This window comes from Micropterus salmoides, unplaced genomic scaffold (assembly GCF_014851395.1).
Source record: "Micropterus salmoides isolate LMB-PRFRI ecotype aquatic unplaced genomic scaffold, ASM1485139v1 Ms_hic_scaffold_20, whole genome shotgun sequence".
Classification (NCBI taxonomy): Eukaryota; Metazoa; Chordata; class Actinopteri; order Centrarchiformes; family Centrarchidae; genus Micropterus; species Micropterus salmoides.
Window position 1 is genome coordinate 6,585,065 of NW_024041151.1, and position 26,833 is coordinate 6,611,897.

General features: G+C 40.5%; 1 protein-coding gene across 1 annotated transcript; it reads right to left on the reverse strand.

Moving 5' to 3' along the window:
- Nucleotides 1–185: 185 nt before the first annotated feature.
- sec31a (SEC31 homolog A, COPII coat complex component) lies at nt 186–26,551 on the reverse strand. Its single transcript, XM_038733396.1, is given in 29 exon segments — nt 186–1,889; nt 3,156–3,227; nt 3,315–3,434; nt 4,249–4,410; nt 4,413–4,499; nt 4,590–4,645; nt 6,300–6,686; nt 7,681–7,783; nt 8,117–8,218; nt 9,909–10,166; nt 11,000–11,173; nt 12,061–12,206; nt 12,350–12,476; nt 12,562–12,740; nt 12,859–13,015; nt 15,000–15,305; nt 19,935–19,976; nt 20,079–20,153; nt 20,278–20,508; nt 20,607–20,759; nt 21,502–21,663; nt 21,783–21,882; nt 22,424–22,566; nt 22,683–22,823; nt 22,948–23,043; nt 23,134–23,332; nt 23,423–23,546; nt 24,402–24,481; nt 26,344–26,551. Coding segments are annotated over 28 exon segments (4,161 nt in total). The 5' UTR covers nt 24,481; nt 26,344–26,551; the 3' UTR covers nt 186–1,709.
- Between the last annotated feature and the right edge of the window lie 282 nt (nt 26,552–26,833).

Below are 26,833 nucleotides of genomic sequence, written 5' to 3' on the forward strand. Positions count from 1 at the left end.
GAGAGGATGACATGCAAGCAAATGGCCCAGGGTGAAATCGAACCCACCAATGCGGTAAGGACACAGTCATAATTGTACTTGCAGAGACAAACTGCAGCTTTAGGCCTTTTCTTCTGGCCGCCCACATCTTTTTTTATTTCATGAATTTAAAAGCAAGAAACTAAAATCCAAACCACACAACATCATATTGTAAATAAATACTATTTATTGAAAATATTGCCTGTAGTCAATTTAAAACAAAGACATGTTTTCTTTTATTAACAACATAAACTGACGTTGACCACTCAAGACTACAGCCCTCATCATAGCTGGAACAAAAATAATAAAAATCAGGAACAAGTCTCCTTCCAGTTTCCTCTGAGGTCTGATTAATTAGCAGACAATTACCTCGAATGCCATTAAAGACGACTGCTAGCGTTTGTTTAAGCATGCAAACTTTAAAATTCCATAAAAGCACAGTATCTCTTTTTTAAAAGTCCATTGCACTCTGCTGAGCTTCATGATTACACTGAACAAAAAAAATACTAATAAAATGAAATAAAACAACATTAAACGTCTGCATTGCTTTGCATTGAAATTTCCCACACACTGACATCTTGGTCCAATGCGTTGTATGTAGTGACACCAGTGGTGAAAGTAAGCCAGTAAAAGCAGAAATAGGGGTTTGAAACTGGCACTCCAAGCATCAATTTTATTATTGGACTAATGGTTTTAATGGCCAGTCTGATGCCCTGTTTTTAAATGAATCCATATTCTGTCTCTTGCTGCCTCACTTCTCTATCCTCTCTCTATTTTGTAGCCTCATTTGCAGGTCTACTGCAAAGTGCATGCAGGTTATGACGCGTTTATATGTAAATAAAAATATAAGCATGATTTTGCACTTTAAAGTGAAAATGCTATGTATTTATGGATTATAAAGGTATGTGAGCGCTGTAGTGCACAAACATTGACAGACTATAAAGATGAACAAGCTAATATTTCTGAAATGGTTGTTTGCATGATCGCAGTTTTGAGCCAAAGCATGCTGCACTGCTGTATCAACAGTCTGGTATTAATACTGAATTCATTAGGATTAGCTTTATTTGTTTAAACTAACTAGATTTATTTATCTCAACACAAATAGACAAAAATATCCTTAAAATTCACAAATGTCCTTTTTTCTTTCCCCATTTTTTCCCGTTCCTGATTAATGCCGGTATATAAATTAGGTTTGTACACATTAATTTATATTTATTTGTACATCCAATATGCAGAAACTGTGCCTTTCTTATATTTTGATTGATAGTTTAAAGATTTTATGGCGATATTATACTTCAACAAGGATTTTTGCATATTCACTCATTCATGAATCCACATGACTACAAGTTTGATTTAAAAACAAATGTTTAGTGGAACGTGTTAGCAAGTTGGTAGATTAAGGTGGTACTTGAATTTAATCGTTTCTAGCCCTTTATTTGTTGTGTGCGTCTGTTTGCGCAGGGCTCAGAATTTACTTTCACCACTGAGTGCGACTGATACCATGGCTTTTGTTTGAGTCGTGTCAGAAAACATGAATGGCACAAAGAAGGATTTTCATACATCTCAGAATTCTTCATCATTTGTGCTGCGAGTCAATTGCAGCTCCCTGTGAAACGAGCTCGACCCCTGACCAGTCGCTCTCCACCGTCCATCAGTCAAGGACTCGGAGGAGTTTGGAGTTTTCTGCCCGATCAGACCCCAAGTTTGTTGGCTTGCGTCAGCACCACCTTGAGAACGGGCATGAACGCTGATGTCTCGCTGAAGTTGCTGTTGCTGACTATGTGGGTGTGGATGTTGAGGCCCTCCCCGTAGGATCGGGACTCTATACTCCTGGCTATGTTATGAAGTCCTCCTACAATGGCGGGAGAGAGCTAAAGAGAAGAGCAGCAAAAAGTGTTGGTGAGAAATCAGAGCTGTGACACCTTTTTGTAAACTTTCTCAAGTACTTTTCTGATCTGTCTTAAGACATCGGGCCTCATGCAAGAACATTTTCCGATTCTTATCCTCAACCTTTTACGCTTGTGTTACACAAGTGTTCCAAGGCAGATTCACCAAACCCTGGGATTTAGCCAGATTTTAGTTCAGAATAAGACGCCCACTAATAATTTTACTGAGCAATCTGATTTATTGCCTTAATAATCAACAATCCGTACTGTGACAGAAATGAGGTGGATTGCTAAAGAAAAGTGGTCCACGACTTAAATGGGAAAGGGTCAAAAGGACGTGACGGTCACAATAACAGGTGACCCTGTCAGGTCAAACACAGGATATTGGACAGCAACTTACTATAAGTTACTATAACTGTAATATGTATGACGGCAATAATACTCTTGCCAATAAAACCAGTGACTCGTACAACAGATCTGGACCACTCAAGGATTTCGTTCGTACCGAAGTGAAAAATCTTTATATAAGAAAATTGGTAAATGCGTCCAGTTCTCTCCAATCGCTCAGCGCCACTTAAAGGGACACTTCAGTATTTTTCCTTGTTGTTGTGTGTGACTATTGCGGGACAACAATTTTAAAAATTTGTCCAGCATTGAACGAGAGCACCAGGTCTGCAATGTAATTTTGTCTGCAGGGCAATAGTTAATGTATATCCACTAAAAGTGGGGTTTCTTCGCCACCGACATGCTCAGATTATCTTGAAGTGTCTGACAACAATAGTCCTTTTTGTTCAACTAGAAACAGCCATTAAATTGTTCTCGTCAAAGACACCAGACTCCATTGACAAATACATTAATTTTACCTCGCAGATCATCGTTGTTCATTAAAACCAGGCAGAAACTTAATCAAAATTCTAGCGTGTAGAGCTAGTCCTCATTAGTCACAATAACATGGGAAAATAGGGTCCCGGTTGAAAAATACAGAAGAATGAATCTGTTTGGACGAATGGTTCCTGCCCATTGATGTAGTTCCTTTCTGTTGTTAAATGTAGAGACTTTTTAGCCACGCTGTTTTATTAATGTAGTTTTTTTTGCTTGTTTTCTTTATATAAAGTGTCCCTGGGTCACAGGAAAGGTGTTTAAATGTAACTTCATCCTTTTCTTCCTCCTACTTTTCCTCTTCTTCTTCTTCATAGTTATTATTGTCTGTCATAGTCCTAGAAATCAAGCCAAGCCAAGCGGGATACTCACCGTCTGCTCTCTGAGTTTGTCGTAGAGCGCTTCCAGACGTTTGTTGGCATCATCAAGCTTCCTCTTAGTTTGCTGTGAAAAGATAAAATAAGAGTTTGAATCCAGTGATTCACTTAGTTAAGTGGAGATAAATTGAATTGTTATCAACGTCAGACTCACAGGGTCGGTGGCTACAGCTAAGCACTTCTGAATGAGGCCCTCAAATGTGGTCTTCAGGACCAGGTGCTCATCAGGGATGGGCTTCTTCATGATCTTCTCAGCAGGGATGGACTGCAGTGGCTGAAAGGGTTAAACAGTAATTTAATGTATGAATGAATAAGAATTTCTCGTTTTTCATGTTTACTAATCTCATGTGTTACATTAAGGCTATGTTATTACTTGTAGCTTAATTGTGTAATGCTCCTATAACGCTATGAGGGCGATGACAGTGAACCACAACGGTAAAGTTGTGAACTGTACAGATAAACAACAAGTTTAAAGTCACTATAAAACTCCTAAAAGCAAAGCTGCAGATTCAGCTGATAATTCGCTGTAGGTTCATCACTACAAACGGCACCCGTCACATTGTGAACACTAAAGGTGAATTTATTTTATATTTAAATTAAACATATCTACCTGTAACAAATTATTAGACTTTTATTGGGTTAAATTTAAAAAGTGACAATTTCTCACTGGAATATAAATAGTACATTAGTTTGTGGTCAATTGGTACTCGAATCACACAAGGATACGGTTAGGATATGTTTTTGTTTTTGCTCTCAGCTCTTACGGAGGACTGACAGAGTGGTGTATTTTAAACAACATTAACACTTTGGTTAACCAACAGTTAGACCATCATTCAGAAGCGGATGTGATAATAAACTCTCACAGTTAATAAATCAGAAAGTTTTCCGGGTGACACACCTTTGACATTTTAACACAATAAATAAGCAGCAGACTTAAAACTTTCAAAAAATGAATCTGCAAGTAGGATCTTTTAAAATTACGTATTGCAAGCCACAAAAGCTCAGAATATTTTTTTTATAATATTTCCAAATGAAAAAAAACTCGTACGTTGTAGTTTTTGTGTCAGTATCTATGGAAAACTGCTTACCTGTATAACATCTCCAGTAGGTGCTCCTGGTGCCCCCTCCATACTGGTCTTAGGCATTGCAGGGTTCATGGGTGGAGGGGAGAGCTGCTGCTGGTGCATGCTTGAGTACGGGAGCTGGGCACCGTGCTGGCCCTGGACCATGGCCTGAGGGGGCCCGGAGGAGGCGGGGGTTGGGCCACAGGGTCAGCGCCCAGCGGAGCCATGATGGGAGCAGTGATGGGGGCAGGACGGGTGTAGTTCTCCCGAACCTGCTGAATGATGGCAAAGACATGTTATTTAAAACATGCAACGTCCTCATCTGTCATAGATTTACATAATGTGTACTGTCTCCACTGACAGACCTTATTCTTTGATGCTCTGCTCAGGGCCGGAGGGTCATTCCAGCCATTCTGAGGCCCTGCAGAAAGAAAACAACACGCTAATCATTCACTCATTCTCACACTACCAGCGTTCAGTCTATATTTTATAGTTTGAAATGTGTCCAAAAATTTGATCACAAAACTCACAGCATTTCAAGGACGAGTTTGACATTTTGGGAAATGCACATAATTCAATTTCATGCTGACAGTTAAATGAGAAGATCTGTGTCTGTCTATAAGCTTAATATGAAGCTACAGGCGTTAGCTTAGCTTAGCATAATGACTGGAAAAACAGATCACTAATCAACATATTCTATCTTTATGTTTAATGCTGTATTAAACAACACTATTTCTTGGTGCTAAGCTAACTGACTGCAGCTTTACAGGGTACAGACATGAGAGTGGTATTGATCTTCTCATCTAACACGTGTGTTTTCCAAAATGTCGAGAGATTCCGTTAAAGCCTCACTTAAAATCTACAGTGTTGCATTGATTGTATGAATTTTATTTGATTAACATAATGTAATAATCATATAAACATCTTCATTGTAGCTTTAAGACAAATTTCTCACAGATGTTAAAGTTCAGTGATTCATCAACCAATGTGTGCTACCAACCGGGGGAAAAAAGCCATGCAAATTTGTTTCAGAAACGGGGCACTGTAGCAATATTTAGTTTGAACTATAACCGTGATCTCTTCCTGTAGCATTTCACTCTATTCCAAAGAAAGCTGGTTTTAATCCAAACAGCAATCAGCTTTAATTTAAGTTGTGTACAATTTAAAAACATGATTTAAATGTGATTAATATCTATATTAAGTCTGGTCTGGGACATCATGCGTGCAGGAAGTTGATGAACTAATTAGACAATGATGATCTTTATTCTTGAGTCAATAAATAAAAATGTCCTGAGTCATCTTGCTGAAAAAGGCAGAGACTTATAGTTATACATAGTATATACAGGTTTTTATAGTGATCATTTTAAGTTCCTAGGCCTTTTAGTATAGAATATAATAAGAGGTTTGTTTTTATAAAACCAGACTGCTTAATGTCCCTGCCATCTTTTCCAAAACATAATCGATCTTTGCCACCGTCCACCATATGCCACTTTTACAGATTCTATTTATAATAATACAGACATGATAAATAAAAGCCATTCATTATATATGATGATTTTTATATTTAAATGATGCATTCATCAAATTACAGTCAAAAAGTGAGGAGAAAATGTAACAATTAAAATGTATATTCTTACTCTGCTATTAAAGGACAACTTATTGATTGATTTTAAAAAGGAATCTGTAAATATTAAAACAGGAGTCAAATGACTGACACATAAGAGAAACATTTTAACGCCTTTCCTAAAATACATTTTGCAACTTTTTTCACTTGACGTGTATTAAAGTATTCTTTGAAATGCATATTTAATTGATTCATTCATGAAAGCTTTTTGTGAAGTTTTTAATAAATGAAATTATTGTAATTCAACACTAGTGGCACACCACAGGATTCATACTTCATATAATCTTGTATGGAGTTGGGCAGCACGTTAAAGACGCCCTCATACTAAAAACTGTTATTACAGAAAATTAGAAACTCGGACCACAGTTATCTTTGAACATATAGTTTAAAGATAACTGTGAGTTTGTGAGGAGGACAGTCACAGGATGAGGATGATCAGAGGCATGCAGACCTGTTCTCTGAGAGGCGGGGATCAGCCCGGGGTCATGGTCTAGCTGTGTACCTGAGACTCCGCTCGGTGGAGGAAGAGGCATGTACGACACAGGAGATCCCGGTCCGCCATGCTGAAAAGATGCTCCGGAGGACGGAGGAGCGGAATAAGAGGAGGAGGCAGTCGGAAAGAAAGGAGGATGGGAGGGAGGGGAGGAGGACAGGCACTGGCTGATGGGAGGTTGCCTGGGATAGACCGGATGTGCTGGCTGAGAGGAGACAGGCTGTGTGTACTGAGAGAGAAAGCCAGGAGGCTCTGCAGGAGGAGGAGCAGCAGAGGAGTACTGAAGAGGCTGATAGAAAGGCGCCCCCCCAGCTCCATGGGGGTACTGGCTGACCTGGGAGTAGGCTGGGAGTCACACAGGATTCAACAGATGCTGTTAGTGAAAAACTGCCGCATGTTATTAACTAACTGTATCATGCAACAGTACAGACTTGTAATAAACAGATAAAGACTAGTTACATGCTAACATGCTTTATGTTTAGCTTGTAGGTTACAAAAGACTCAACAGGCAAAGAGATAAACATATTATGTTAAAGACATTCTCATCTTCTGTTAATGAGAACAACAGCATAAAGGAGATGAGGAGTTACAGGGTCAAACATTTCTAAAAAGAAATGCTTGTCAGTGTTTTAAAGAAGAGAGAAGAAGGTTGTTCATGTGCCACCTACTGATGCAACCCTGTCTTCTACGAATAAAGTTTATATACTGCTTAGTCACTTTGCCCAAAAATTGCAGCCACTGAGGTCAGAGTTAATGGTTGGATGTACAAAGCACAGCAGCTTGACACACAGTCCTGCGTCCCACGTGTAGTTAGGTTCAGGCTACTAAAGGTGCTTTCAAACCTAACCTGTTTGGATCGGTTTGTTTGGGCTGGTGTGAAGGCGGTGAATTGAATTCTGGTGCAGCTTTAACAGCTACGTTTTCCTGTTACTTTCATTTCATACAGCTCATTGGTTAGGAATGCAGGAACAAGAAAGCAAACACAGGAAGAAGGTCCTGTCTGCCCAAACATCAAGAAGGCAAAATACTTTGTTAACGCTACAGGTCAGACCGGTTCATTCTCCGGCTAGCTGCTGGTAACTGTTGATTAAGTTGTTGACCATGAAAACGATACATTCAGTACGAACATTTTGCACTGGGAGTGAATACATAAATTGCCCCAACAAATGAGTTGTATAGAAACTTCATTTTTAGGAGACATGGTTGCTCGATGACATTTAACCTCAGACTCTAGTATGAAACAGTGCTTTTCTCTCCGTATCAAAGATTTCATTCTAAAGTCAATAACTCTTGTGTGAAACACGGCTAACTCTTCCGGTAGGATATGTAAAACACTTACGCTGGTACTGATGGGACATTATGTATGCAGGAGTGGAGGAGGGTGGAGGTGCAGCAGCTGTGCCGGAGGGTGGCATCCCGTACATGGGGTTTGAAGGCTCCATCTGCAAAAACATACAAAAACAATCTGAAACCATATTCCAAAACAAAAGATAGACAACTATCCTCTGATTATCGTCTCTGTGTGTGTGATATCTCTAGCGTCAAATCACAATAATCTGAGTGCAAGAGAGACAAACGAAAGAGAGTAGACAGTGAATGCATCACGGTATCAACAGGATGCGGGGTGGCGATGGGGAGAGGCAGGTAAGGACAAACCACAGCAGCCAAATAGAATTTGGGGTTTAAGGTATTTATCTGATCAATGAACTGTAAGCTGTGTAATCTGTAAGCATCAGCAAAGGTGTGTGTCGAGGTCGGGTGGGCGGTCAGTATACCTGCTGGTCTGAGGCGCTGCCAGTTTGAAGAGGAGGAGGGGCATTGGGGAGGGCTGTGGGAGTTTGGTTACTCCAGGAGGTGACAGTGGAGGCAGCCCTCACCTGGAGCACACAGAGACACACGGCACATACCAATGATGGCCGCAGCATGGGGGGGTGGGAGGTGGGGTGGGGTGGGGGGAGTCCCACACATTACCACAATCCAAACACACCAGAGCCAGGGTTCAAATTACAACTCAACTCCCTCCCCCCCAAAAAATAAATGTTGTACATTTTCATCATTAATATATAACGAGTACATTCAGGAATCAGCATGTGATTTAAATCCTGGCTACAATGGAAATCCAATCAATGAAATTACTATAACACAACAGCAAACAAGTGCAATGAGCACTAGTGGCTAGTTAGGATGTGGTAGGGATGGGGTCTGATAGCATTTCATCAAATTCAAATCCAGTACAAAATCCTTTAGTTCTTATCAAATCTTATCAGGGTTCAACATGTAAGTAACTGAAGGATAAATAATTTGTGTAATCGCCTTCTGTTGGCTGAGAAGGTATAAACACTACAGGTTTTAGTGGCAGACTTCAGCTTTACATTTAAGCTGAAGTGTGGAATATATAACTAAACGTTCGTTAGATTCAAGACCTTATCAAACGAGTTCTCTGATTAAACCTATTCCCGCCAGGCAAGTCTTTGCATTTCGAAGAGTTTTTTGATCAGGTGTTTGTGGTGAAATTCCCGTGCAGAGATGCCGTTTGCATCAACCAGCAATGATTGGTTTGCCAGAGCTGAAGAGTGGAGCAACCCAGAAACACGTAGAGAGCTCCACAATCCGCCATTGCTGTAGAAGAAAATGTTCACTGGAGTGGACATTTAATTCGTTTATTATGATTGTGTTGTTTGTATTTATATGCTTTGGCAATGTTGTATTGTATGCAGTCATACCTTTCACTTTCCTCGCCAGACAGAAGAGAAGGGAATATGCGCAAACATGAAGTCGCATCTGTTTGGTATCTGTAAAGTATTTGGAGTAGGCTATGTAGCTATTACATTTGCCCTGCCTAAATAATGGAATATTAATTATTATTGTCTTGTCACTTTAGAAATGTCTATAATTTTGTTACCATTTTCAAACACGAGCTGACCTGTAAGAATGCGTCATGCCCACGCGTCAATAGCATTTGTGTAAATACTCTCTCTACCAGAAAGGGGAGACAAAAAGTTCTGCACAGCAGCTTTAACAGCTGTAGCTTCCTGTACTACACCAGCTCCAAATACTGAAGGTCCTGAATCACAACTATTAATTTAGTCGGATTAATATGTTGATATGAAAGAAATTTTAAGAGGGATATTCTCAAATTGACGTGAGGCGATCAGCTCATCATTTCTCTAAAGAAGAGTCTCCGCTATGTGGAACTACAAAAACACAGTGATGCGTTTTTTTCACTCTCCAACACTCTTTGTCAGAAATTTACAGACACCAGCTGCAAAGAGTAGATTAACCAGAGAACAGTCACACTTTTCATTTTAACTGAAAACGTTTGATAAGAGATTTGTTAGTGTCGGAGCTTAACCAGTATTTTGCCAAGTGTGAACCAGCTACTGGAACCCATCCCTAGTGAACTGTAGATGCTGAAGACGTAAATCTGTGTGGATCCTGATGTCTAATGATAAAATGTTTTAACACCAGGTTTCACACAGATTCAGATTTATGAGACTGATTACGTCAAGGTTAAGAACAGTAAAAACTTGTGTGAACACTGTTATGTGACACTGTGGAAACACATACTGGCTGGTAATACTGCGGCTGTGCTGGGCCGGAGGCAGCAGGTGTAGGCACGGGTACTGGAGCTGCTGCAGGGGCCTGAGGCACCAAGGCGGGCTGGACCGGGGTGAACGGATGTCGGGGCAAGGCTGAACCGTGCTGAGCCGGTGTCGGGGCAGGTAGCCGAGACTGAGGTCTCTGGGTTTGTACCGGAGCTGCATGAGCCACCGCCTGCTGCCCCAGAGCCCGACTGAGACGGTCCCGAAGCTGCTGTATGGCAACCTGTATGGTCCAAATGAGTAAAGTGAAATGTGAAACGTGAACTTAGGCTAGTCTCATTATTACTTAAGTAAACTTCACACCAGGAGTCAGCTGCACCATCTCTCAAACAGACTAGTTATATTATAAAATAATAAGTCAATTTAAGTTTTAGCTTAAAATCGACACTTCTAGCTGTTGCAGCTGCAGTAGTGACAAAGCTTCCAATATGTTGCTGTGATAGTGCTGACTGAAACAAACTAAAAAAGAACTGAACATCCTCCTGCAGCCAATCCACCGTTGAAACAATCCCACTTTTAGTTTATAGGTGTATAACGTCCCCTGACAGCCCGCAAACAGATAGAAAATCATAACAAACATTATGTTATCCAGCAAGAAAACTGTGTGACTGGCACTGAAAATGCTATTGAATATTATTTTAAATCACATTTCACAAAAATAAAACAATATACCTCAAATTACAAAACATTATGCTAATAATGTCAGATTTAACGCTCACATAATGTCGGTTAGATTAGCATAATCAGATATTTCCCACCAATTCAAAACTGCATGAATACTGCTTACTCAGAAATACATTTTTCTGTATGTATTCATACACTTTGACTTCCCTAAAACAGTTATTTTTGACAGGTCTGTGACAGCTTGTGAAACTACAGTGACTTCCTGTTTACATAGTGGGTTGAAATTTCAACTGAGTGAAGGAAAAGATGTTTTCCTGCAACTTGTTCCTACTTTACTAAAGACTTCATAGGAATTTAGGAAGAATTCAACACACAAACTTAACAATGGATGATGGAAATGCTGTTGCAGCCAAGTCCTGATGTGTTGCATACCTGGTTTGAGTTGTCAGGCAGGTAGGTGATGGCGGTGGACAGACTGCCCTGGGAGGCCAACAGGCTGGCATACTGGCTCATCTTCTCAGCCAGCAGGATGCCAACAGCAGTGGGACCGGAGCGCTGGGTCTGCTCCACTGCACGCCGCAGCACCACCACCTTCTCCACCAGGTCCTGAGGAATATAAAGCACATCAGCATGACTAAAAATAAAATCCAAACAGCATTAACATTTTTTGGTCACTTGGGAGCGAGAGAACAAGCTGAAAACACAAAATCTGACCACTTCTTTCGCATTCTGCGTCTCTATAAAGTCTACTCATTTGGAGATGTTTCAAACCCCCTTATTAATTTAAACTTAATATCCCCCTCACAGTGACATCATTGGACTGGGAGGCTGCTGAGGTCCTACTGAACTCTAACTGGACTTACAATCACATTCTCTGTAACTTACAGCTAAGTGCACTACATCTTTTTAACTTATTAAATCCATTTTGCACATCTTACAGCAATTTGCACACTGTATGCATGCACATGTTTAAAGGTCATGCTTTTACGTTAGTACTTTGTTATTTTATTCTTGTGTGGTCTGTTCTGCTGCTGTGACAAGTGAATTTCCCCCTGGGGGTAAACACATACACGCAGCTTTAATGCAGCTCTAATCGATATTTCTATAATGTAAATGTATCACTGCAATGTGACAGTGTGAGAGGGGTCACTCATTGCGATGAATACAGAGGATTATCACCTGAATCTGCAGCTCCTCTATAGCTTTATAATGAGTTTCAGCTCATTGTTTAGCTGTCCAAACTTTACTGTTTTGATTCACTCTCACTGCTCCCATAACAGACAAAGTTAGCGAGTAGCTGGTAAACACAGTGCAGCAACATGCAGCCAAAGAACCCGGTAATTCTCTGAGGAGTTGATGGAGACAAACAACAGAGCTAGAAGAGAGTAAATATTAGATTTGAATTCATCAGATGGACAGAGATGCTGCCCCCCAAGTGTCTAAAGAAATCCACCAGTGCAGGTTTCAGATAAAGAGTCACCATCTCAACACACCTGGAGAGAAAGTGGGCAGTGTCCGTTCTGTGCTCTGGTCCAACAAGCCACAAGTTTCTCCACGTTTCCAGCACAGATGTAACACAGACAGGCCTGGGCTTGCAGTTGTGCGTCCTCTGCTGCCTCTAGTCTGCCCCCGAGAAGGTCTAACAAACAGTTCAGTTAAAGAACACAAATTCACAACTGAGAGAGGAGTACAGGCTGTATGTCAGTTTGAATAATAAAACAGAAAAAAGCAACGCTGTGGTCTAGTGAGGTCTATCAAACAACAATATGCATGTAAACTTACCACAGAGGGAAGAGAACTCCTCCGGCTGAGCGTAGGTCATGACCGCAGCCAGAGCCTCCTTCCAGTTCTGCAGGTCACACGTCTTCAGGATGTCGTGCCAGTCTTTCATCACCACTGCACTGATCAGCTGCAGGACAAACACATAGTTTTATCATTGACAACAAACTCTCACAAGCTCATAAACTGTCAGTAAAAATTCTCCTTACTGTTACCTTGGTTATCTTGCTGTGTGTTTTCGTAAAATACTTTTTCTGGGTCTTCTCTAAGAGCTCGGACCCTCCGGCGATGGCCAGGATGATGCTGTCTGCCATTCGGTTGTCATGAAGACAAAGGTCCACAGCGCCCTCAAAGTCTCCGGTCAGCAGGGCCTGTGTGATCAGCCCGTCCACATCTTCCAGGATAAATATTTTACAATTATTAAAAACGCAGGTCATTTGTAACTGGTTAGCTGAGGGTGACATTCAGTAAAATCTGCTAGTTTTATGTCATAAAAAGTTGAGAGTTGTCACCTTGACTGATGCTGAGAGTGAGTCCTTCTGGATTGGCTGGAGCTAGAGCTGGAGACGGAGCAGGAGCTGGAACTGGAGCTGGGACCTCAGGTGGCTCCTCAACTGCAGCTGAGGTCTCAGCAGGACTGGGCTCCTTCTCCACTCGTGCCGTTTTCTCCTGAAAGACCAGAGAAACATCCCGTCATGTCTTAAGTTCACTCTTCTTTTCCTACCCACATGTTCTGCAAGATACAGACTCATTTCAATGATCCTAACCATGCAGATATCAGTTATATGATGAAAATAAAACCAAGAAACTGTGAAACTATTTACCCCAAAGTGAGAAGAAGAAGAAACAATAATTTAATCTGTTACCCTTACTGGTGATTCTAATCCAATACATGTTTTTTTGTTTGTACTCAGCCCTGGCTCTGTAAATTGGAAACAAGTAAAGTAGCCCGCACCCTGCAGGTCACATTACATTTTACATGTCTAGCCGACGGGCATTCAGCTTACATTCTAGTTGGCCAAGACATGCTGTTGTTGTGATGTTAACTATAGTAGCAGGAGAGATGTGAGCATAGCTGACTGCCCAACATGTCCCTCAAGCACAGTGGGTCTGCTTCAGAGACCTAACTTGTGGTCTCAAGACCGCTTGAGCACTGAAGTGAGTTGAAGAAATCATGTGAGCCAGGTTCAGGTGTGAAGAAGTTTTGGAGACTGATGAAGTCTTAACACAGCATGGTTTATTGAGCCCAGCCGAGGAGATACTGTGTCAGCATACAACATGGGAACACATTGAATGCCAACACCAAATCTGAAGGATTACATCTTTTGGCCTTAACCTAGAAGAAAAAATCTATCTGATATTTATTCTCCAATGCTACGTCATATTGGAATCTATTACAATCCAGGAGTTGTACTCTAATCTGTGGAGCCAGTGAGTTCTTTAAAGATGCTTGTAAGACTCAACCTTGTGAGATTCGCAGAGAACACCGATATCTGCTAGCCTGGCGCCTGAGCTACACCATCAGTCTAACTGTTGTCTCCCTAACAAGGACAGTTACATGAGAGAAATAACTAGAGCTGGAAGGTCAGTTACCTTTCTCTGTTACATCAACTAAGACACCAAAGAATACTGTTCAAAAGCCAGCAGGTAGAACACAAGTGTGTCCCATGTTTGAAAAATGCCAACACGCTGCCAACTTAACCCAGACTTGATTCACTCTTGGTGTTGTATTCAGAGCTCAAAGTATCCCACAATTCACCACAGTCGACTGCACCACACCAGTCTAGTTTTTGGCGGAAGGGCGCCTTTAAGTTTGTTTTAGGACCCACAATAATAACAACAGAAATGAAAAAGTTATTGCACTCAATGTGAATGTGTCCAAGCTATACTATCAGACTATCGCATCTCGAGGCACACGTGGTATTCAACATAGGACCGGCCGGGGGCTAGCTTGTTAGCATGCTAACTTCAGTAGATATCTCTGCAACACACTACAAAGGCGTCTTAGACGTGACGTCACAACATGTACTTCTTCACATTCTGTTGATAAGGTTAGCTAATTTTTTGAATGTTTAAAACAAAAATTCTGGCCGTATTTTACACTTTGTACCTTTATTCAATGATTTGATTCCTAAAAAGTTTAGCAGACAGAAATGATTCAAAAATGGTATCATGTTATGTCTCTTTCACGCACAGTATACCTGCATGGTTCTAGATAACTTGATTTAATTAATTTAATCTATACTGATCTAGTTGATTCTACCTGTTTGTTCACAATGTGGAAATCAAATTCAACCAACAAGGCATCTGCCAGCTTAAGTGAACCATATATTTTGACGGATGTTCTCATTGATTAATCGTGTCTCAGTGAGCTACAGTTCTTGAGGGGCTCTGTAGCAGTTACCATAAATACGTCAAGCAAGCAGCTACTTGACTACAAATACCGCAGGTGTGGGTACTGGGATGGACCCAGTCTGTACAAGTCCTGAGAAAAGGTCTAATCAACCAGAATAATTAAAATCACCAGCGTGCGTTTATTATATGAGCAGGGCCTTTAACCGTTACATCAGATGAAACACGACAGTAATTTTGAAGGTAATTCAACTGAGCTAGAAGACAGGATCTATGGAAATGTGCAGTGATGAAGGTTTACCTCCTCCAAGGGGATCTCCTCTTCCTCTGCTTCCTCCTCTGGAAGAGTGTCCTCTTGATCTTCTGCTGCTGGCTCTTCAGTCTCAGGGTCAGGAGTGGAGTCCAGTTCCAGTGTGGCCTCTGGTTGAAGGTTTGCTGCAGCAATCATGTCGAACGCTGCCTCAGGATTGGAGTCCAGTTCCGCTGTGGCTTCTGGCTGAAGGTTTGCTGCAGCAATCATGTCGAACGCTGCCTCAGGATGGTCAGCAGGTGGCACGAGGCTGAGGTCTGCTAAAGGCTGCAGGCTGGCTGGAGCAGGCACTTCCACCTGAATATTAAGGGAAGATATAGGGTCAAAGTCAGGGACTATGATTCCATTTTACCTCCAAAATGAACAAGAAATCAAAAGCTGAAATTAAATTAAAAGAGATATCATTAAAAATTTGGGGAGAAATGTGTAGGGAGGTGCATTTGTTGACCAATTGAAATGGAAAGTAATAAACATGATACTTCTGGCACAAGTAAAAGCAAAATGGAGCCCGGTTGGCTAAAACAAGTGCTGGAGAAAATGTGGACTGCAAATTGGCATTTTTGGAATGATGCATTTGATATGTGAAGCTAAAATTAAAATACAATTCAAGGTAAAAAAAAAATAAAAATCTATCTGTGCACCAACAGGTTAGAATTAGACAAAAACTAAACTCAGACACTGTAGGATCAGCTCACCAAAGGCCAGGCTGTTTCTTTTTATGTATAATGAAAGCTCGGGATCGGTTGTTTGATACACTTAAGATGACTGGATGGAGGCCTTCAAACAGTGGTTGGCATAAAAAAACAGTTTAGGAACAGAGCCAGAAAACCTCAGACTGAAGAAAAACTCAACACTAAGTTTGTATTTTACGCTGGAGTCAGGGTCAGGTTTGAGTTCAGACGTGGAAACAGGGCTTTGTGAAAACTCTTGAGTAAGTTCAGCCTGAGATGAGGAAACTCTGGGTTTTCTGTTTCAGAGACCGAGATCAGATAAACTCTAGATCAGTAACCCCGGCAACTTACACTGTGAACCTAACCTGCTCAGGAGGAGGTTTACTTCAACAAACTCTGAGTTTCTCTCTGACTGCTCCCCTCCTGCGGAGCCTGAAGAAGCTGTCTGACATTTCCTCATTCATACTGTCCATATCAAAGCACATATCTGAACTTATTTACGTCTTTAGAAATATCAATACTTTTTTTAACCAAACATGATCTTGACATGACAGCTTTTATGATCAATCTGTCATCGATGTATGGACATCTTGTCTCTTCTCTCAGCACATCGTGCATTTATCCTCAGCGCAGAATAAAATCCGTAGGATACACTGTCCTTCTTTATAACACAGCGAGTCTGCGGGCATTAATATATAATAATAATAATCCTTATTTGTAGAGCACTTTTCAAAAACAAGTTACAAAGTGCTTTAACAAGTGTAAAGAATAATACAAAAAAAAGATAAGAGCATGAAAATTTAATATAAAATTAGTAAAATACAATAAAATAAAAGGGATAAAAAAGTCAAATAAGATCGGGAAAAGCTCTCCTATAAAAGTATGTTTTAAGAAGGGACTTAAAAGAGTTCACTGACTCAGCCGACCTGATTTCCTCGGGCAGGCTGTTCCAGAGCCTCGGGGCCCTGACAGCAAACGCTCTGTCCCCTTTAGTTTTCAGTCGAGACTCTGGAACAGACAACAGACCTCTGCCCGAGGATCTCAAGGTACGTGCTGGTGCGTATGGGACTAAAAGGTCAGAAATATAACAAGGCGAGAGGCCATGAAGAGCTTTAAAAGTGATCAATAGAATTTTAAAGTCAATTCTAAAACATACTGGGAGCCAGTGTAATGAAGCTAAAATAGGAGTAATGTGGTCATATTTCTTTGTTCTGGTTAAAAGCCTGGCAGCTGAGTTCTGGACAGTCTGGAGTCGATCAATAGATTTTTGGGTTAAACAGGTGAAAAGGCTGTTGCAATAATCCAGGCGTGATGAGATGAAGGCGTGTAAAATGGTCTCGGTGTCCTTAAAAGTTAACATAGATCGAATTTTAGCTATATTTCTAAGTTGATAAAAACATGATTGAGAAAGCTTTGTGGTGTGCTGCTCGAAATTTAAGTTACTATCAAACCAAACACCAAGGTTCTTTGCCACAGGCTTAATGTGATTTACTAGGGAACCAGCAGATGGCAGTATTTGATTTGCCATCTGCTGGGACCCGATGACCAGGATTTCTGTTTTGTCTGAGTTCAGCTGGAGGAAATTATTTGACATCCATTTTTAACTTCACAAAGGCAGTTGTTAAGTGAACTCAGCATTCCAGGGTCTGTGGATCTGACGGGCAAGTATATTTGTGTGTCATCAGCATAAATATGAAAAGAAATGCCATGTTTATGGATAATATTATATATTAGGGCAGCTGTCAGGTTGGCAACAGTTAACTTAAACACTTACCATGAGCTACATCACTGCAGTGATCACTAATCTGTATAAAACTGTTAAATCAACGGTAATTTTTGATATTGTAGTCGCACTGATCGGAACATTCCTATCATAGTTCAACTGGATATGATGTAAATATATATATATATGGTCTAGTGAGGATAACTGTGTTGCAGCTGAAACAAATTAAGTTGATTAAAAGTGAATTTTTCATTATTTGCTGCACAGTCTGAATGTGTTTTTAAAGTATTTCAGAAAATACGACATGAGCAAGATTTTATTAATGTAACAGATATCTACAACTTTACAGTCAGTTTGAACCTTTAGACACATTTTCCACTGCAAAAAATCTGTAATAGGCTAACCTGCTGGGTCTGACTGTGGCTTTAGCCAAGAATCACAGGTCCATGAGTAGGCTATAGCCTAATCTATGTCTAATCTGTTCGATTAATATTTTCATCTTCAGTTATTGCCACCAGCATTTTGTCTCGTCGGGTTACAGCTGAATAAACAGGCCTGTAGCCTATTTAAAATGAATGTAATGGGCGATGTATAGGAGAATTTCAGCACTTTATCATTCGTCAAGGAAATCCCAGTGTGGTAAATGATGAATGAGCAGCGCTGTATAAAATGTAATATTGTCGTATCGACTCTTTCCTCCACTCCTGCGTTTTAACATAAATAATCAGTCAACTCAGAGCTCAGGTTTAAGCTCATAGTTTGTTAAACCTGCTTTCTGAAACAGCGCCCAGGTATATAAACAGACGAGAGGGCGTAGTTCACAAAGACCATCAACATCCACAGAAAAGAGTGAAAGCTTCAGCTTCCTCTCAGTATTTTCAAAAAGTGAAGTAGTATTTGTAGACAAGGCTTCATCTTTATGAATACTTGCAACACTTCCTTATTGCAAAATGTAAGGCAGAGACCAACAGTTTTTAGCATTTCAGCCAAGAACTGAAGCATGAATTGCTGAAAACAGTCATCAGAGATTTTTGTTGTGCTGTCAGTGAGAGAATGTGAACGGCACAGTGAGCAGGAACAAATGAGAGTAGTTTAGTGTGGTAATGAGCAATCTGGAAGAATTTCTACTAACTGGGGAGGGACACCCTTGCTTGTTGTGGATTTAAAAGACATCCACTGGTTTTGTGTTCATACTTGTTGAAGTTTTTCAAATAACACCTAACGACTGCATCACATAACTTGTATAAATCTCTGTACGCTGTAATAAATGTTAAAGAATATTCTTAGGCGTCTTAATTGATGTAACAGGGCAGGTCAGCTTGGAGTCATTAGCTGACCCCACTAGTGTTCACTGACCTTCCAGCTCTAGTTATTTCTCTCATGTAACTGTCCTTGTTAGACAGACAACAGTTTGACTGATAAGGTAGAGACAGTAGCTCAGGCGTCAGGCTAGCAGATATCAGTGTTCTCTGGGAATCTCACAAGGTTGAGTCTTACAAGAATCGTTACAAGAACTTACTGGCTCCACAGATCAGAGAACAACTCCTGGATAGAACAGATTCCAATATGACGCAGCATTGGATAATAAACATCAGATAGATCTGTTGTTCTAGGTTAAGGCCAGCTAAAGATGACTTAAGAAACCTACAGGCACTTGGGGGAAGACAGAAACAGGGACCAAAAGATGTTATCCTTCAGATATGGTGTTGGCATTTCGGCCATGCTAAGTCTTCATCAGTCTCTGAAACTTGGGGACACACCTGAACCTGGCTCACAGTATTTCTTCAACAATAAACAGTGGTGGCTTATCATCAAACTGGATCTGATAAAAAAATTTATGTATTCATTTATTGTCCTTGATTTTATTTGCGTCGTTCTCAGAACTACTCATATTTCTTTCTGATTTTAGTCAACAATTACTGATATGTGGCAGTGCCTATCTACTTGTGCAATACCATGTTAATTGTGTATAATAGACTGTATTCATGTGTGCGATAATGAAGTCCATTAAATATGAAGCTACAGACAACAGATGAGGAAACAGCATAGCTAGTGGCTCTGTCCAAAGGTAACAAAACCTTTAATGCACACTAATTCACGTTATATCTTGTTTGTTTAATCCACAGAAAACATGACTATTTCTTCGTCATGTGCAACAACTTCCTCAAGTTTTAGCTGGAGTCTCGACATTACCACTCCAGAAGTTACTGCAGCCGGCCAAGATATTAGTCCGACACATCCTTTACTGGGAATTAATACTTCGTTTTTTTTGTGGATTAAACAAACAAAGATATAACATGTTGATTGGTGAGCTTAAGGAGGTAACTTTGGGCAGAGCCGAGCTAGCTGTTTCCCCCTGTTAACAATTACTATGCCAGCTAATAATCTCCTGACTCTAGATTGATATTTAATGGACCGATATGAGTGGTATCGATCTTCTCATCTAACTCTCGGCAAGAGTGAAGACAAGAACCAAATGTGAAACTATTCTTTTAAAATACGTCATGAGAGTTGTGCTCTACAAAAACTCACCTGCAGAGGGCCAGCAGGCTTTTCCTCTAGCGCTGCTGAAATCTGACAACAAAAGGACACAGTTATCACAAGCTGTACTGAAAGACACTTGATGAAAGTATTAAACAGAAAATGTTGTAAATAGTGCTAGAAAAAATATCTGACCTTTAAGGCTAGTTCCTCTTTGTTGTACCCCAGGAGTTCCAGGTACTTGCTGCGGATATCACTTTCAAAATTAACCTGAAAATAAATAAATAAATGTCACACAAACAACTTAAAGAATGACAACATTATTTATTGAAAGCTGTATATGTTCAACTTTATTCAGATTGTTCTAGAAAAAGATTATTTCTGAATTTCCTACCTTGAGGAAAGACCAAACGGTCTTTTCAAACTCATTTTCAGCGGCATCGATCTTTTCCTGGCAGAAATCCACAAAGCTGCCTGCACTCAGAGTGGCCTGCAGCTGATCGGAGCGCTTCAGAAAGGCTGTTTCTGTAACAACCTGGCTGACATGTACAACATGTGAAGTGGGCTGCTGAGGCTGCTGAGGGTTCGGCTTTGTGTTCTCCAGAGAGACCAGCTTCCCACCAAACTTGAAGTGAACAAAAGCCAGAACAACATTGAGTGTTTAAGAAGGTAAAACAAAGACGCTCAATCCTCAATGTGAAAATTAAAAGACACATGACTCACAGCAAACGAGGCTCCAACTGGTCTGCGGATCCACTTTGGTGGCTTCTTCAGGGGGTTGACTGTAGCTGGAGGCGCAGTAGTCTGGGGCAGCTGCAGAGGGGGGTAAGTTTGTCCTGTTCCAAAAGGATCCATGTTCCCAAACGAGTTGCTAATCTGTAACAGACACCCAGAGTCAAGGTAAACACAAAGGCATGATGATCTATATGCCAGATATCTTCGTGTTCATGATATGCAGCCGCACCAAGCCATCACACAGTATTTAACAAGGCATCAATAATAACATAGAAACAGTTGCAAAATATAAAAGAAGACAATGACATCTTATCACGATACTTTCATTTTGTTGTTTGTTCCATTTCTGGTCTTTCTCCCGACTTTCGGTCAATACTGCAGTAATCTGCTGAATAACAGTTTACCCAGAAAATACTCGGATCTTCAACGGGCTGGCAATCGAATGTTGTGCCCTTAAAGCTGAGGTAGGCAGCGCTGGAGAAACTACCTAGAGATAACTACATTTTGAAAGTATTCACTCAAAAAAATCCACTCCACTCCCTTCAGGCCTCCCTCCAAACCCACTCCCCAAAAACACATTTTCATGCGTCATGAGCAAGCAGGTAGGTGTTGTTTTTGTGTCAGAGCATTTAATTTGAGGTATGTAAAGAGAACAAAAAAGGCTTCAGAAACAATTTGCCTACACCAGTGCACTAGGTTACAGTTTATTTTCACACAGATTTTGCAGAAATCTCTTTGAGCGCACATTCTCTGAATATATTTTCTTAGCCTGTCATCCCCTCAGAGTATCTTATAATTGCACTGATTGATAAACATATGAAGATTGCCTCTTGTTTATACAACTGCCCTCTGTCCATATCACACATAGGAGATTTAATCTCACCTGGTCAGCATGTCTCTGGCTCTGCGCCTGGTTGCTGCCTCCCATGATGGAATAGATGTCGATGTGTCCGTCAAAGCCTGCAGCCGACAGCACCGCAGGGTTCCTGGGGCACCACTGGATGTCAAAGCACCACTGACTACTGATGGGCAACTCGTACAGAACCTGAAGATTCAAGCAGATGATTCACTATCATCACAGGGATAACAGTAGACCAGGTTTTTCTTCCTACTTTGGTTGTGTCAATAACCTACGTATAAATGACATGTACAGTAAACTTTTACCTCTGCTGTGTTTGGATTCCAGCACAGGATCCTGCTGTCCTTCCCGCAGCTCAGGAGCAGCTCAGGATCAGCCAAACTCCAGGCGATGGCCAGGACACCCCTGTGTATAAGAACAGCCCAGTTATGTGTTAAAAAGCCACATGATTTTTAAGCGATACGGAAATATTCTATACCGTCAACAAATCTGATGAAAAAAAACTAAAACCAGAAATATCTTAGTCTGTCTCTCGGTACTTTCTGATAAAACTAAAGAGTTTCATTAAAAAAAAGCTAAATAATTTCCATAAACAGCTGGTCACTTTAGAATTTAGCAACTTCCCTCAAACAGGAGGAAATAGCGTATTTGTTGGGGACTATTTTCAGCAATGGATGAATCTACATGTGGTGCTCTGGTGAGTGTGTTTCACGGTGATGAAGGAACTTGCCATCCAGTGCAGCAGTGAGGTTCACTGATGTGTTTTTAATAGTTTTTGGGCAACAATGGAGCTCTATGGCTCAGAGGGAGAAGAGATATCAGGCTTTGGATACACAGATAATGCTCATTAGTAGGATCAATTAATTGTTGTCCTTGAATGATATTTATTTTAAGGAAAAGGAAAGATTTACGCTGCCTTGGTGCCAAATTTAAGAGGGGTGTTTACCGTGTGTGATTCTCTAAAATCTTGAGAGGAGAGGTAGCAAAACGTAAGTCCCACATCTGGATGACGGGCATCCGGTCGTCCTCCGAGGACAAGACCAGCTGAGTGGCAACTTCTGGGTTCCAAGCCAGCCCAGAGCAATGCATCTAAAAGAACAGACACAAAAGCAGACAGTTTCCTGTGAGCAGACAGCACCAAGGGATTGTGAGAAAATTTATCCAAGACAACATGTGTTAATCTGAGTGCAAAAGAAACTACGTACTCGGTTGCTGTGGTCGCTAACTTTAATAATGAGGTCATTCTTGCGAAGGTCCCACACTGAGGCTCGGCCACTCGGGCTGGCAGAGGCCAGGATGTGTTGTACCTGTCTGTTCCAAGACACACAGCTGATGTCCTCCAGAGGCTTTAAGACAAAAACAGAAGCTCTTTATGTCATTATACATTCATTACAGTCAACCAAAGTCTTAAAAATGTAATTCACCTGCACAAGATGGCACAGATTATGTAAAATGAATTTTTAAAACTACCTGAGTTTTAGGTCCTGGTGTCATTGGAGAGTCAAAGTTATTCATATCCCAGATATAGATTTCAGACTCGTTCCCACCTGATGCAACTAGGTTTGTCTGCAGCAGAGGACAAAATACAAAATTAGCTTTTGCATTTAATTTTAAACTGAGTGAAGGAAAACGACACTGGAGTAAAACGGATCATACTTGGAACGGGTTGACGTCGAGAGCTCTCACTGGTCCCGTGTGCTTGTCACTCTCAGCAATGATCACGTCGCTCTCTCCAGCCATGATCTTTGCAGGGTCGTACAGGATGACGTTGCCGTTCTCGCCTCCTGCAACAAGGACCCCAGACGGGTTACCTTGGGAATCCATTCCATAGGGACCCCACACCAGCTTGTGGTATCTGCAGGGGAGACAGGTGACGTGTGTGATGAACAGATAAACTGAAAGGGAAAAGTCAACTACATGAAAGTCAGTCAGCAGCTTTCAGTACCTGTGAGAGGAGGAGAAGGTGCCACATGACTTCATGTCCAGAGAAGGATCAGTCAAGTCCAGCTCGAAAAACTCCAAGGAGGCATTGGTGCTGAAGGAGGCATCCAGCTGCTGGGCTGATGTTCCTGCAGAAAGAGAGCACAGGAACCGAGACTTGTATTTATTAAACTAAAACAAAAAATTACATTAAGAATGCCCTAAAAAGCCAACTAAGGGGTAAAAATGTTATTCGCAGAGTGTGAAGAATAAGTGACATTTATCAAGAGACTAACTTTTAACTACAGAAAACTGTAAGAATAACCTTTAAGAGCAGCCAAGTCAGGATTAATAATCAGAGAGCACACTTTTGCCACATTCATTCTTTTAAAGACATCCTTATATTTTGTTAGTGATGCGTTATCCTGCAAATGAAATATGCAATTATAATGTTCAACAAAACAAGTTAGAAATCCCTAATATCAAAGAATTAACATGTACAAGTAACAACAACGTAATTAATGTACGTATATTATATAACTAAACTAAATTGGCTATAATGGAATCAAGAAGAAATCCAACTGAAGCAGGAAAGAAATTCTGCTGCTGGTATAAATCAGAGAAAACATATAATATGGAGAATTCTGTAGCATTTTTTAGTGCAGACAATTAAAACGGATGGAAAGTGGTTGCAAAAAAAAAAAAGACTGCACTTTTATTACTGTTGTTTGCACCCCAGATCCCCCTTGCATCTTTGCATCTTTACATCAAAGTTTCGGACTTTACTGTGTTATCCATGGCAGTGTTGAAGTTATCGTAATGTCAAATAAACTAAATAAAATCTATGTGTACTGTATAGTGCTGGGAATAATGTAAGATCATTTCTTTCTGTCTTTTTCCAGCTAAAAAAAAAAAAGCTAACAAGTAAGATGACTGAAATGATATAACGCCCTGTCAAAACACCAGATAGCAGCAGCAGGCCTGTGCTTGCTGTACGCTCATACCTGTTGCAAGGTAGATGGGGTGGTGCTGTGCAGGACTCCAGCTCTGGATGGCTGTGCGGTTGATCTCTTTAAGTTTCATCCTGGGAGGGGGAAAAGTGCACATTTAATTACAGTAAATTATACTTGTATTTTTGTTCCTCTCCATGTGGCGTCTGCAGGAATCACCGCAGATAACAGAGCACACAATGCACACAAGTATCTTTGGCAGAATGAATAAAAATGAGCTCATGTTGCTGGGTTTTACAATTTAGTGTTACGTATTTAGTATAAAATTATCTCTTTGTGTTTCCAGGACAGTATTTCCTTGCTGAGCCAGGATTAAACATAAAGAGAAGAGTAATTTTGAAAGATCCCACTTGATATAAAGCAAGACAGCACTTCGGTGTTGCACTCTGTACTTTACGTTTCTTTGTTCCAGCTTTGTTGTCCTTGGCTTTAACTACTTATATTTCTGTTTAAGAACATTGAGAGCAACGAAAAACTGGAGTCAAATCCCTTGTACATGTACACAAACCTGGCCAATAAAGCTGATTAATTTGTCAAATGACTTTTAACATGCATGATTTTGTCCCCCATCACAATGTCATCCCAGTAGGATCTTTTCACAGCCAGTACGGACAGCAGAAACCAGTTTATAGGTACACCTAGCTAAAACTAATAGTCAAATACAACATCCATGCAGTAAAAACCCTACCTTCATGCAGGGTATAACATTCAGATTTTGTTCAGACTGTGTTAAAGAGGTGTTGATTATTTTATTAATATATCTATTTTGTTGTCCGCCCCTTATCAATGAGACTAAATAAAAGAAGCACCTCTTTCTATAATATAACACAGTTAATCATCAGCACAGTTGAATCAACACCTCTTTACCATAACCTTCTTTAAGGTATGATTTATTGTAGGGTTGTTGTATTAGCCTTTGTGTAGTTTGAGATCTTCTTTCTCTCCCTGAGTCCAGACTATAAACTGAAGGGGACAGAGCATTTGCTATCCAGGCCCCGAGGCTCTGGAACAACCCGCCTGAGGAAATCTGAAGTCTGAGTCGGTGTCTTCTTTAAACTCTCTTCTAAAAAAAACGCCCTTTTATTGGAAACTAAATCATGATTTCATCTTAGCTTCCTGTTTATTTTCTGTCTTCATTTTATACTGCTTGTTTTATTTGTTTGTTTTTTCTTTTTTTGACACTCATGTACTTCATCATTCACTGTGGTATTTGACTTCATCTTTCTCTCTGTGAAGCTCTTTGTACTTTTGTTTTGATAAGTCTGGCTCTCTATAAATAAAGTTTATTATCATTATCATTAGACTGTCTTAGTTTTAGCCAGCTCTACCTAATGTAAATTGACAGCCGAGTGTAAGTAAGTTACTGTTTTAGGACAGACTGTGTCATTTAAATCTAAGAGGAGGCAAACTAGTCAATGCATCAGGATGGTCTGTTGTTTTCAGATTCTGCTTTTTCACCATTCAGTTCCGCTACTGTAGGCTAATACATAAACTTAGGTAATTACAGAGTTACAGGCCTTCTTTGACTGACACTTAATTAACTTACCACACTGCTTTGTGGAGCTCTGTTGCAGCAATGACACATGCGTTGTCTAGCTTTATAGAAACAAGGGAACCAGCACAGTGTACTTCTTGCATTTTAAAGGTTACCATTAGCAACACAAAAAGTACAGTACGAGCTAGCAGCAAGCTAACAGCTGATGCACCAATTAAAAGGCAATAAGGAGCATCAGAATTAAAGTCAGAAAGCTGGAAAAGGGCTGCAGCTTATTGTCACTTTTTGTACATACTCACACTGGGGCACGGTACAGCTTGTCCTAAAGCTACGAGGGGACATTACGTTTTATAGCCTGCTAGCTGCCTGTGCAGGCAACACATAACAGTGGGGAGACAGTTACTCACTCACGTATCTTATCACTTCATAAAAGCGGCTTACCTTCTTCTTCTTTTCTGCTTCTTACATGAACGCACACATACAATAAGTGGCAAAAACGGACAGCCTCCGCCCGAACGAGTTCCCCTTTCGGTTCTGCTTTGAGGATTAACGGCTGTAAAAACAGAAGACGAGGCTACCGGGTCCCGGGTACGGACTCAAGACAGATTTCCACGTCCCCACTGGTCTCCATCAACGTGGCACTAAGCAACGGTCTCCTCCTCCCACGAAGAAGAAGAAGAGCTTCCGGGGGACGTCAAACACGCCTGCTAACTATGCTAACGCTGCTAACATTTTCATAATTAATCTACTCCAAACACTTTAAACAGTCAAAAAGAAGCTGGAGGAAGTAATACATGTGGAACATTTTACATTTAAAAGTATTCACTACGCAATTACTGTGGAGGAAAATGGAATTTATTAATAATAATAAGTTTTAAAGTACTTTATACTTACATGCAAATGATATCATTGTAAATAAAAAAAGACCTAA